The sequence below is a fragment of the Mytilus galloprovincialis genome, chromosome 10 (assembly GCF_965363235.1).
Source record: "Mytilus galloprovincialis chromosome 10, xbMytGall1.hap1.1, whole genome shotgun sequence".
In the NCBI taxonomy this organism is placed as follows: domain Eukaryota; kingdom Metazoa; phylum Mollusca; class Bivalvia; order Mytilida; family Mytilidae; genus Mytilus; species Mytilus galloprovincialis.
In genome coordinates, this window is record NC_134847.1 from 78,333,052 (window position 1) to 78,345,087 (window position 12,036).

Here is a 12,036-nt window from a genome sequence, read left to right on the forward strand (position 1 = left end):
CAAGTCCTGTCTACTTAATTACCTCCAAATCCTGTCTACTTAATTACCTCCAAGTCCTGTCTACTAAATTACCTCCAAGTCCTGTCTACTTAATTACCTCCAAGTCCTGTCCACTTCATAAATTTGCCAATGTACCCCTCTTTCGACTTGTTAACACAGTTTTTGACAGCTTCCATGAAGTCCTTCATCATATCTTTCTGGAATATAACTACATGTACCTCCTTTACATGTTGATTGGTCTTGTTACTATGGAACTTTTCAATAACCTTGAACATCTCCTCTGCAATGTCACTTACTTTTACATTAGTATTGGTCGATGTGCCTATTTAATATTTCATTAAATAAAAATACTACCACATATTACACTCTATTCCTAACACATAGGACTACAGCATTTATATCCAAAATCAATGAGTGGACTTACATAATAGAATTCAACAGGATTTGGTTTCAAGAAGTACTGTAAAAACATCATGAATTGAAAATACTTTCTCACATAGAATCATCCTTTCCACACGCTTGTTTGACTCTTTCAGTCTATTTTTATATTAAAGATAGATTACAATACATCAAATTTTGTTAAAAAGTTCATTTAAATTGAGGTCCAAAGCACCTGCCATATAGATTTGAACTCAGACCCTCAGTTTTGAACTGCTGAGACAATTCCACCACCAAGGTCCACATGGTACTAGATGTAATTGAACAAATCAGAAAAATTTACTACAAACTCATTTTTTCAGTCAATCAATGCTTAGGAAATTATTAGTAGAAATCAAAACCACCAAAAAAGTAACATGTGTTAATGGTATACATGTATATAAAAGGGAACTATCTATAACAATTATATAAGATATGACATAATTTTCTTCATTTATAATTACCTAAAGCAGGAAATGCTACTGAAGCCATCTGTATTTGTTCAGCTTTGTCTAGTGCAAGTTTGATTCTATCCTTGAGTTTAACAGAGAAAGCTGAGGCAATAGAACCACCAAAGCCAGAGGGATTCACTCCGGTCATATCTAGATGGATGACAGCTTTACACAATAATCCAGAAGTATGTTTTGTTACAGCTATTCCATCCTTCTTCATAGCTTTTCCTATAATACAAGCAGGAATTGAAATAATTAATTGTATTGCACATGCTGTATTATATATGTGACATTATAAAGGGAAATAACTCAAGAACAGTATAAAGTGACCCATACAAATTCGCAAGTGGTCTAAGTTTTGCAGTAATTTAAGCGTTGTGTATAATATTCATAACATTAGTTTATATTAAAGCCAAATTAAGCTTATTTCATTTAATGCATGGACTTTCTATAATTAAATAATAATTGTCAGTGGAAAAAATCTGTCTAAATCTGAGTCTATTCCATACAAGTCCTCTCAATTTATTTCACTCTTTCTACAACTTTAAAACTGATATAGAATATGAACATGAAAACATTATCTTACTGTTATCAGCGAGTTGTTTATCCAGCTCCTGTCCTCCCTTCTGTTTAATAGCGTTAGCAACAGCACCTGAAACAGACAAAATTCTACCAAATAAAATTGAGAATGGAAATTGGGAGTGTGTCAAAGAGACAACAACCCGACCAAAATAAAAAAACACAACAGCAGAAGGTCACCAACAGGTCTTCAATGTAGCGAGAAATTCCCGCACCCGGAGGCGTCCTTCAGTTGGCCCCTAAACAAATATATACTAGTTCAGTGATAATGAACGCCATACTAATTTCCAAATTGTACACAAGAAACTAAAATTTAAATAATACAAGACTAACAAAGGCCAGAGGCTCCTGACTTGGGACAGGCGCAAAAAATGCGGCGGGGTTAAACATGTTTGTGAGATCTCAACCCTCCCCCTATACCTCTAACCAGTGTAGAAAAGTAAAAGAATAACAATACGCACATTAAAATTCAGTTCAAGAGAAGTCCGAGTCTGATGTCAGAAGATGTAACCAAAGAAAATAAACAAAATGACAATAATACATAAATAACAACAGACTACTAGCAGTAAACTGACATGCCAGCTCCAGACTTCAATTAAACTGACTGAAAGATTATGATTTCATCATATGAACATCAGGCACAATCCTTCCCGTAAGGGGTTTAGTATCATACCATCATAACATATATGAGAAGAACATAACCCGTGTCATGCCAACAACTGTTTTTAGAATAAATGTGTTTAGTTCCGATGCAAAGACCTTATCAGTGACTCAATATTAAAAAACCAAAATATGCAATCTTTAATGACTTGACAACAGTATCGTAATTATATCCCTTCTTAATAAGTCTATTCAAAGGTTTTGTAAGTTTATGAGGTGAATACTGACACCTTTGTGCTTTATAAAGAATATTTCCATAAAAAATTGGATGTATTATTATGCATAATAAAATTGGAGTCTTAGGCCCACCTGCCAGGTTAACGATAATAACATGCAAATTGGTAAATTTTAATGTGCAACTGATTCTAAAATTGAAAAAGGAAATGGGGAATGTGTCAAAGCGACAACAACCCGACCATAGAGTAGGTATTGATTCTAACATGGTTATCTCACAATAATTCAGTGAGTATCATAAGATTCATAACCAAATATTAAACAATTGATCTGGTTTTGATTAAAAATCTGACATTTCTAAATTCGATTATTGTTTCTTATAATAATATTACCAATGCTAAAATCCAAGTCAACATTAGTTCCATTTACAATGGCATCTACTTTGACAGCAGTTATGTCCCCTTGGTAAACTTTAAACACCATACTTCCCATGTTGACATTATACTCTTTATTTGAATCTAATGTGTCCTGATCCTGTGGAGTACCATGTGTCTGAGGCTTTGGTTGCTGTTGTTCTTTCTTTACAGTTTTGCCTTGAAAATAAACAAACAATAAAGGGAGGTTATACTTTATACCAATATCTGGTCTAAATTTTGTCCATTTAGAAATTATTTTTGATGTATTTATGAATAAAAGTTCAATTCTTACAAAATAATGTAAAACAGGTACTTTATTCACCACTATGTCAAAGAAAAAGATGTAACTATGTAAAGCAATTACTCTAATAACCACTATGCCACAGAAAATCATGTAATTATGTAAATAAACTTCTTCCCAGATGGAGCGCAGCAGGATACGAAAACAGAGGTCCAATGCTGAAGGTGTAATACCACCAAATCATGGTACGTCACTTCTGGTTGTATACAAAAGTAGGTCGAAAAAATATTTCCTTGAATTTGACAGTTGTAGGTAATTAATCTTACATTTTATTGCAGTAAAACATTTCTGTGTCATAAAAATATGTCTTGGGTATTTCAAAACACCATTATTTTTTATTTGGGATTTCTATAGAATATTTTGTAATCTTGAGGTTACAAGGTGACTAAACCATGTACACAGATGAGATAAGGGGAGAAATTTGATTGGGTAACTTCCAACGATGATTATTTTCTTATATGCAATGAAATGTTATGTGAATTTTTTTCTATAGTATTGGACAGGATAAAACTTTACTCGTGCCAAGTATTTCTTTATTTGAAAACAAAGGTAAATTTTACACATTTTTTGGAAAAGTGCAAATTTAACAAAGACTAATAGGGGAAAATCAATTGTGGTATTACACCTGAACACTTTGGCAAAAATGGACACAATATGCAAGCTTGATACTGACTTTGGATTGTTATTAAATAATTGACACATTATAGGTTTCTGAAACAGAATTTGTTAAGTCAATGAGTTTGAAATTGGTTATATGATTTGAATTTATATTCAATAGAAGATTTCTTGCTTTAGTACTTGTGCAATTATTAACACTTTGCTGTTGCACAATACTTAGTGAACCTGTGTATCTGTTTTCAGACTATATACATACAATTAGCATAATAATTTTTTTAATTACACAAACGTTATAAGCTTTCATTGACCCCAAACTTTCTTTAGACAATTAACAATCATCTGACCTTGACCTCATTTCCATGGTTCATTGGTCAATGTTTAGTTTTCAATAAAACAAGGTGCACATGCTGAAATGTCTTGCCTTCTTTACAAATCAATGATATTATGTTGATAGTCCTAAATATAAAACCTTACTACAACTATCACATAAATTTACATGATTCAAGATAATGAGGTCAAGGTCATATAAACCAATTGAGAAATACATGTACACCTTTAAATCATTCCATACACTAAATATAGTCGATCTATTGCTTATAGTTTCTAAGAAACAGATTTAACCAAGAAAACTAAACATTGACTAATGAACCATGAAAATGAGGTCAAGTTCAGATGAACCATTCCAGGTTACAATCCTTCCATACAACAAATATTGTTGACATATTCCTCATATTTTAAGAAAAACAGACCAAAACACAAAAACTTGAACACTGAATATTGAACCCTGCAAATGATGTCAATGTCAAATAAAACCTGGGAGACTGTCATGTACAACATAAAATATTTCCATACATGAAAAATAGTTGAGCTTATAATATAGCATATAATATTTGAAAAAGATCAAAACTCAAAAACTTTACTTTGTCCACTCAACCATGAAAACAAGCTAGGTCAAGGTCAGATGACACATGCTAGTTTGACATGTACACCTTACAATCATTCAAAACACCAAATATACTAGACCTATTGTTAAAGGTATCTGAGATACGTACTTGACCAACAAAATTTAACCTTGTTCACTGATTCATGAAATGAGGTCGAGGTCTAGTAAAAACTGTCTTGACGGCATGAGGATCTTACAAGGAACGCACATACCAAATATAGTTATCCTATTACTCATAATAAGAGAGAAATTAACATTACAAAACATCTTAACTTTAAATGTAAATAGGTCAAAGACAATGGACATGTGACAGGTGTAAAACTTTGTAACATGAGGCATCCATATACAAAGTATGAAGCATCCAGGTCTTCCATCTTCTAAAATATAAAGCTTTTAAGAAGTTACCTAACTCTGCCATCACTATAGCCGCCACTAGATCACTAAGAACAATAGGATTTCATAGAAACTAGAAATATCATGTTATTCTATTAAAAACTCAAACTCATATTCATTTCATAATTATTTAATCTAAATATTTCATCATCAATGATAAAACAATCAAATAGAGATACTGGATAATTTTAATAAACATTAATTAACTACTGTTTATTCTAATTATTGAGGTTAAATATTTTTAAGCATCTAAACAACTAAGAAGACTTATTTAACAACAATCACAAGTTTACTAAATTTCATTTTTTTCTTTCATTTAAAATTTAACTTTTAGAGTTGTTTTTGTTTTTGTTAGAACATATATGACATATGAGTTATCTCCCATTGTGTATCATTTGCTTTACAAATAAATTTTACTCAGAATACATGGACATAAATAAGTAAATAGAACCATTTCCATAACAAAGTTTAGCTTTTCTATCTTAAAAAAAAAAGATTTAATAATGGTTTTTTTTGACAGATTTATGGTCCCCTATGGAAAATAGAATAATTAAAGAAAGACAAGTGGTAAATATATACAATCCTTTTAGAATTCAATTATAAATTCACTAATTGCCTTATCACAGTAAGGTATATGGCATATGTATGCCACTCAGACAACCATGCATTCATAAAAGACTAAAAAGCATGAAAAAGTAAACAATTATACTATTACAGAAAATACATGAGGGTCTTGATTATGCTGTATATGGCAATATGCAAGGTATACTATAAACAATTCTTTTAAAATGTTGTATATTATACAAATTCACAGATATTGTGTATAACATGTGTATGGATATCAAAAGACATGGATTATTTTATAGGTTGTTATTCATAGCTTTTTCCTTGGAAAAAATTTATCTTCTGCCACATGGAGTCAAAAAAGGAAAATAGAACTTGTTATTAAGTGTTAATTATCACATATCATAAACCTTCATGACAAGATATAAACAGAAATGATCACAAATGAACCAATTGAATATATTCATATACTGAAATAAACTGAATTTAGTTGTTTGACTCGTCCTAATTCACATTGAAATGGTAGATGTGGTATGCATTAGTCAATGTGACATATTCAAAGTAAGCATGTTCAGTCACAAATGTTTAATTCTATAGATAAATACAAATGATATTCTCAGAAATGCCTTGCAATTTCTATTAGTTAATCAAAAGTATGGATTCTGATGAAACCTACAGGAACTGTAATTACAAATAATTAAGAATACTATTAAACACCAATTCCCCTACCTTAAATATATATTCCCAATAAAAAGCAAAGTGAATCAATATTAGAAAAAAGGAAATTTGTCAGCACAATATCACATAATTATGACACAATATATGTATTCCAAGTTTGTAATGCCCTTTAGTATAAAGATTTTCACAAATCTCTATGTTTTGTAAAGTGGTTATCTTTCATATAAAAGACACAATATAATAAATATCAGGATTTTTCATGAACTAAGTATTAGTACTTTCATGATTATATAAGCCAGTATTCATTTACTATGTATATAACGTCACTAATGTGACCTATTGTTTATGTTAACTATTGTATAGGTAAGGTTGACTTGTGCACAATGTCTCATTACATAAATAATAATAAAAAAGGTCATTTCCTCCATTGCAACAGAGATCAAAACTCTCACACTTTTTACCTGAAAATCTTCTTTTCTTCTTATAATTATATTATTGCAGTCTGATGCATACAAAATTGAAAAAGTTAATTAAAGTTCATAGGCCAATCAAGGAGTGGATAGGGGTTGGGGTGAATTGGGTGGTGCCCCCCCCCCCCCTTTTTGTTTTGCTGTTTATATGGGGAACCCTTTAATCACTTCTTCAACCAATAAAAAGTGGCCACCATGAAATAGCCTAAATTTGGTGCTTAAAAGTGGCGTTAAAACACAAAAACAACAAATCAAATGTTATATGATTTACATATGATAATTGATAATACTACCCAACGGCTTTGTTTATTCTATATTGAAATTGAACAAATCATCCAATATTAAAAGATATGCAGTTCTTAGTGGTTACATGAAACCTACAATTCAACATTTTTTAAATATAAAAGTTGAGGAAAGGTTAAATGTTTATTGGGAGCAGTGACTGGGAGCTGTATTCATTGTTCTAGGGATGGAAGTTACGGAAGGGGCAAAAAAAAGTTGCTGATTTACAAGCTTAAATATATAATTTCTTATTCTTTTTACTAGGTACTTGATATAAATTCACAGTCAAATTTGTATGTAGAGTATATATGAAAGAAAATCAATGTCTTAACAATACATCAAGGCTTAGGGAAAGACCATTTCAAGGGGATATGTTTTTTCCTTTAATAAAAAAATATTTTGATACCCTGCAATTTGATGACAAATAATATTGTAATCAAGCAGATGACAAAAAAATATACAATGTATTCTGAATCCAGATTTTCATCATACCTTATAGTGTTATTTCAAAATCAATAAATTGATAAAAAAAAACTATAAAAAAAAAATTCATGACCCTACCACCCCTCATCCCCACTTGAAGCGAAGGTAAGCGAACTCTTTAACCAAATGTCATCATCACGTCTTATCTCAACAATTTTTACAAGCTGGTTTATCTTTCTCACAAAACATCTGCTTGCAAGACGGACAAATAGTCAATGTATAAATTTTCTGTTGCAACATGCTTGGAGGGGAATCTTGATAAAGTGGAAATGGCGTCATCTGTGATTGGTTTAAGCATTGCACATAGTGAGTTCTTAACAATGTTGTGTCCCAGATAAGTTTTGAAGGATCCAATCCGTTAGCAATTGCCACCATAGATGCTGCAGCAAAACATCCACAATCTGCGTCATTCCTCTGTCTTTGGAATTGACATAAATCCACAACAACTTGACCCTTGCTATCTCTGTCCACAATAGCAAAGATAGCTCTTTTGGTATCACCCTGTAAATGTCTTTTCCAGCTATCAAATACTCTGACAGTATAAGGCGGACAACGTATATTAGATAGAGTTATCCAATGTTGACCACTGACATTTATAATTTGTATAAATTGACCTTTTGGTTTCTTATATCCTTCAGCCAAAGCTACAGTAACTGGTTGAAATCCATCAATATTAGCATGATTATTTTTAACTAGTTGCATGGCCAATTCAATCTCAATGTCTTCTAGCCAATAGTTTGGTTTCTTTATTTTCTCCCAGTTTTTTATAGTATTTTGTGATTTCGACTTCCTTACAGGTACCTTTGCTGGATTAAGATGTACAGGTGTAGACTCAACACGTTTTATAGGTCTTTTCGGACCCATGAAAGCTAAAGCCTGTTCCATTTTTGATCTTTGGTCTGAATCAACTCTATTTAAAACCTCTGACCTTCTGGAGGGTCTTGGACGAGTATACTCATCTTCATCTTGAGATGTTGGAGAACGAAAGGGAGCTGTCTTTGGCATTTCTTGATCTCTGTAGGAAATAACTTTCTTTTTTATCAGATCATATGGGTTGAATGCTCTCATCCTTGGTTCAATAGCATTAGTCACCTCATCATCAGAAGAGTCATCAGATTTCATTACTCCAGTGTTATCAGCATGGTTCAGATACCAACCTAACAAAATATAAAAACAAATGCTCAATCAAATTTGATTATAATTCTTTATCTAAATTTATTTGCTAATTCATTCCCTGTTCAATTCTTTTATAATAATTTGTAATTATAAAATAAATAATAATCATAAAAGTGAGCATTTGTTTTTATATATACGACTAGGTACCATGTGATAGCATAGCTTATGTAACTGGTCTTTAAGTGTGCTGCATAGTACTGTAAATCCAGAAATTATTGTGATGTTCTTATTATTGCGAAAAATGTGACAGGGTTATAAACGCAATAACTAAAACTCGCATTTTGAGAAATTTTTATATGAACCAGACAAGATTTTTCTGAATATCACAAAAATTAAAATCAGATTTCAGTCTATTGTGACAAAATCGCAATAATAATTAAATGCAATAATTTCTGAATTTACAGTAATATGTAGTGACTTGTTATTGAAATGACACATGCAAGGCAAGAAAGTTCAAAATACATGAAAGGCTCAATAGATTAAAAAAATATATAATATTAATCAGAAACTACTATTTCTATCAATGTCTACTTAGCATTTGTTCCAAAAAGGAAAAATGTACATCACACAAAACGAATGGATCTTCTAGTATTCTATTCTATTGGCCTAGGTTCAATAAACAATTCATTAAAAATAGAAAAAGCAGCTTTTTATTTCTCAGGTATCTGTGTCTGTAGGATCGACCTTAGTTTATTTCTTTATTTTTTCCCCTAAATAGAATTTTAAATTTATAGCAGATCTACCAAATTATATTTCATATCTATACAAAACGTGTCAGTAGTGAGAGCAAAATACCAACGAATGTATAACAGGGACAACTATGGTATAATGACATCAATTTGCCTTTTTCAGCTTTTATTGTCATGTTGGAAATCATCCTTGTTGTATAATTTGTTTGTCTTTTCATTAACATTTGTTTTAAATTTTATTTGGTAATTTTTTCCATGGTCAACTTTTGGGAGGTCAAGAACCTTACAAATGAAATAATTATTTAATCTGTAAACAATACTGACCTCTCCTGCCCTGGTATCCTGTTGGTTGTTGTGAATAGTCTCTGTCTTGTCTTCCACCACTTCTCTGTCTGTTTTGTTCTTCATCTTCAAATGCCTTCAAGAAGCAAGTAAAATATTTACAAATCATGTCAACAGCTAGCCTAGAAGAACAGACAGTTGATCAGTATGGTTATACTTGAAACTTTGGCATAAAATAATGTTTGGCATTAAATGTATGCTGTTTATTAATATCATCGTCTATTTGTTTACCAAGAGCATAAGGAAAAGTCAAATAATTTTTCAGTGAAATTATCTAAAGGGAAAATTCTGAAAAATTAAATTTTTAAAAGAAACCATTAATCATGTTAATAGATATTATTTTTTCTGATATTGAATATGAATCTCATATAGAATCAAACTTTTTTAGATGGTCAGTGAAAATCTAATTGTTGTGGCCAGTTTCTTAAATAAAGCCAAGAATGAAAATTAAAAGCATTGGTATGTTTTACCTTCACTGTTTGATGATCTTTATCATACAATACAAATAACACCTCAGTCACATTAGAACTCTGGTTCTGACTGGCAAACTGTTCTACAGATGAATACATGTGTTTGGCTACTATGTCTCTGGGATATCCAAGTTTGCCTGTACCCATGGCAGGTAATGCTATAGATCTACAACCATTACTATCTGCTTCTTGTAGACAACCATCAATAAACTTCTCCAGTATCTGTACAATAAAGACAATATCTCAATTAGCAATAAGAGATCCACATTGCACTCCAGAACTTCTATATAGAGTTATTAAATCTGACTGAACTTTGAATTTTTGAAGCATAAAATCACCAGGGTTTCCTCAAAATTTCATCAAATGATTAAAATTTCCACAAATTCAATTGATATCTTATATCAACCTAAGTAAATGAAACACCTTAAACATTAGGGCAATTACCAAGGTAGCTCGGCTGCCAAATATATAAATATATATTTATACTGTGGATTCATTTATTTTTTGGAGTTACCAATTTTTGTGGATTGAGGAAAACTTGCATTTTCTTGAATATTTGATTTGTGGATTTGCCAAAGTCTGCATACATGCATATTGAAAATTTGTAACTCGATCGCTGTACATTAGAATTCATGGTTCCCAGGTAACCACAAAATCCATGAAAAATTGTAGTCGGACAAATAATAATGAGTCCACAGTATGAAAAGCATCTGTAAGCTTTGAAATAATAAAATCCTACTGCCATTGATCCAGTGAGCCATGACAGACATAACTACAAGGATTCCTGGCCTAACTTACTTTAACTGAAGATCCATCCTTCCTCCATTGATCCAGTGAGCCATGACAGACATAACTACAAGGATTCCTGGCCTAACTTACTTTAATTGAAGATCCATCCTTCCTCCATTGATCCAGTGAGCCATGACAGACATAACTACAAGGATTCCTGGCCGAACTTACTTTAATAGAAGATCCATCCTCGCTCCATTGATCAAGTGAGCCATGACAGATATAACTACAAGGATTCCTGGCCTAACTTACTTTAATTGACGATCCATCCTTCCTCCATTGATCAAGTGAGCCATGACAGACATATCTACAAGGATTCCTGGCCTAACTTACTTTAATTGAAGATCCATCCTTCCTCCATTGATCCAGTGAGCCATGACAGACATAACTACAAGGTAAGTTATATCCTGATGTAACAGCTACTTCTCCATAGCCAATACCCTGTGGATAGTTCTGTTTACATTCATCTTGTAGTGCCTGTCCTCCAACTTTAAGCAATGCAGCAGAAACTGCTCCCTGGTTTAGCTGTAAGTCCTTTGAAGTGGTGTTAACAATAGCATCTACCTGAAATACAACAAACAATATGTATCACAGAGTCACACAAGTGATATTAAAGCTTTGTTAGGTTAAAGTACAACTTCCCAATGAAAGAGGACAAGTTAATATCAACCTCCCAATGTGAGAGCAGAACTTATCAAGCTTACTATAAAGACAATAAATGCTAAGGGGAGACAGAAAATAGACTTAAATTAGTAAAATAACGATATTATTGCGTTTTTGGTGATTTTCTTATTTAAAGAAATAACATAAAAAATGTGGTGCACACTGAATAACGGGCGTAGCAGGATATTTTACAGTGTGCACCACATTTTTTATGTTATTTCGAATAGACTGACAAAATATTACAGTTAATATTTCTTATAATTTAATTCTAAATTCCATTTTAAACCGGCGTAAATCATGAAAAGATGATGACAAAATTGTGTCTATGATATGATAAATAAACGAACTCAGCAAATTAGAAGATACGTTACATCCAAAATTAAATTACATAAAAACATTTACCACTCACAATATGACATCACTGATAACTTTTGCCCTATTATCAGATACATGTGAAAATACCTCCTGGTCCACCTT

At 31.8% G+C, this 12,036-nt stretch overlaps 1 protein-coding gene across 2 annotated transcripts in view; it reads right to left on the minus strand.

Moving 5' to 3' along the window:
- Positions 1–12,036, minus strand: part of LOC143048465 (protein mono-ADP-ribosyltransferase PARP14-like) — a 40,499-nt gene that overhangs the window by 6,406 nt on the left and 22,057 nt on the right. Inside the window, exons 11-17 of one of the 2 annotated variants that reach the window (XM_076222153.1) lie at positions 11,230–11,460; positions 10,108–10,329; positions 9,620–9,713; positions 2,675–2,875; positions 1,456–1,521; positions 882–1,097; positions 98–322 (exon numbers count right to left, since the gene is read on the minus strand). In XM_076222153.1, the coding sequence (XP_076078268.1) occupies positions 98–322; positions 882–1,097; positions 1,456–1,521; positions 2,675–2,875; positions 9,620–9,713; positions 10,108–10,329; positions 11,230–11,460 (1,255 nt within the window). Of the gene's footprint in view, positions 1–97; positions 323–881; positions 1,098–1,455; positions 1,522–2,674; positions 2,876–5,067; positions 8,588–9,619; positions 9,714–10,107; positions 10,330–11,229; positions 11,461–12,036 lie in introns of those variants that run through there. The other variant, XM_076222154.1, reaches the window with a different exon arrangement.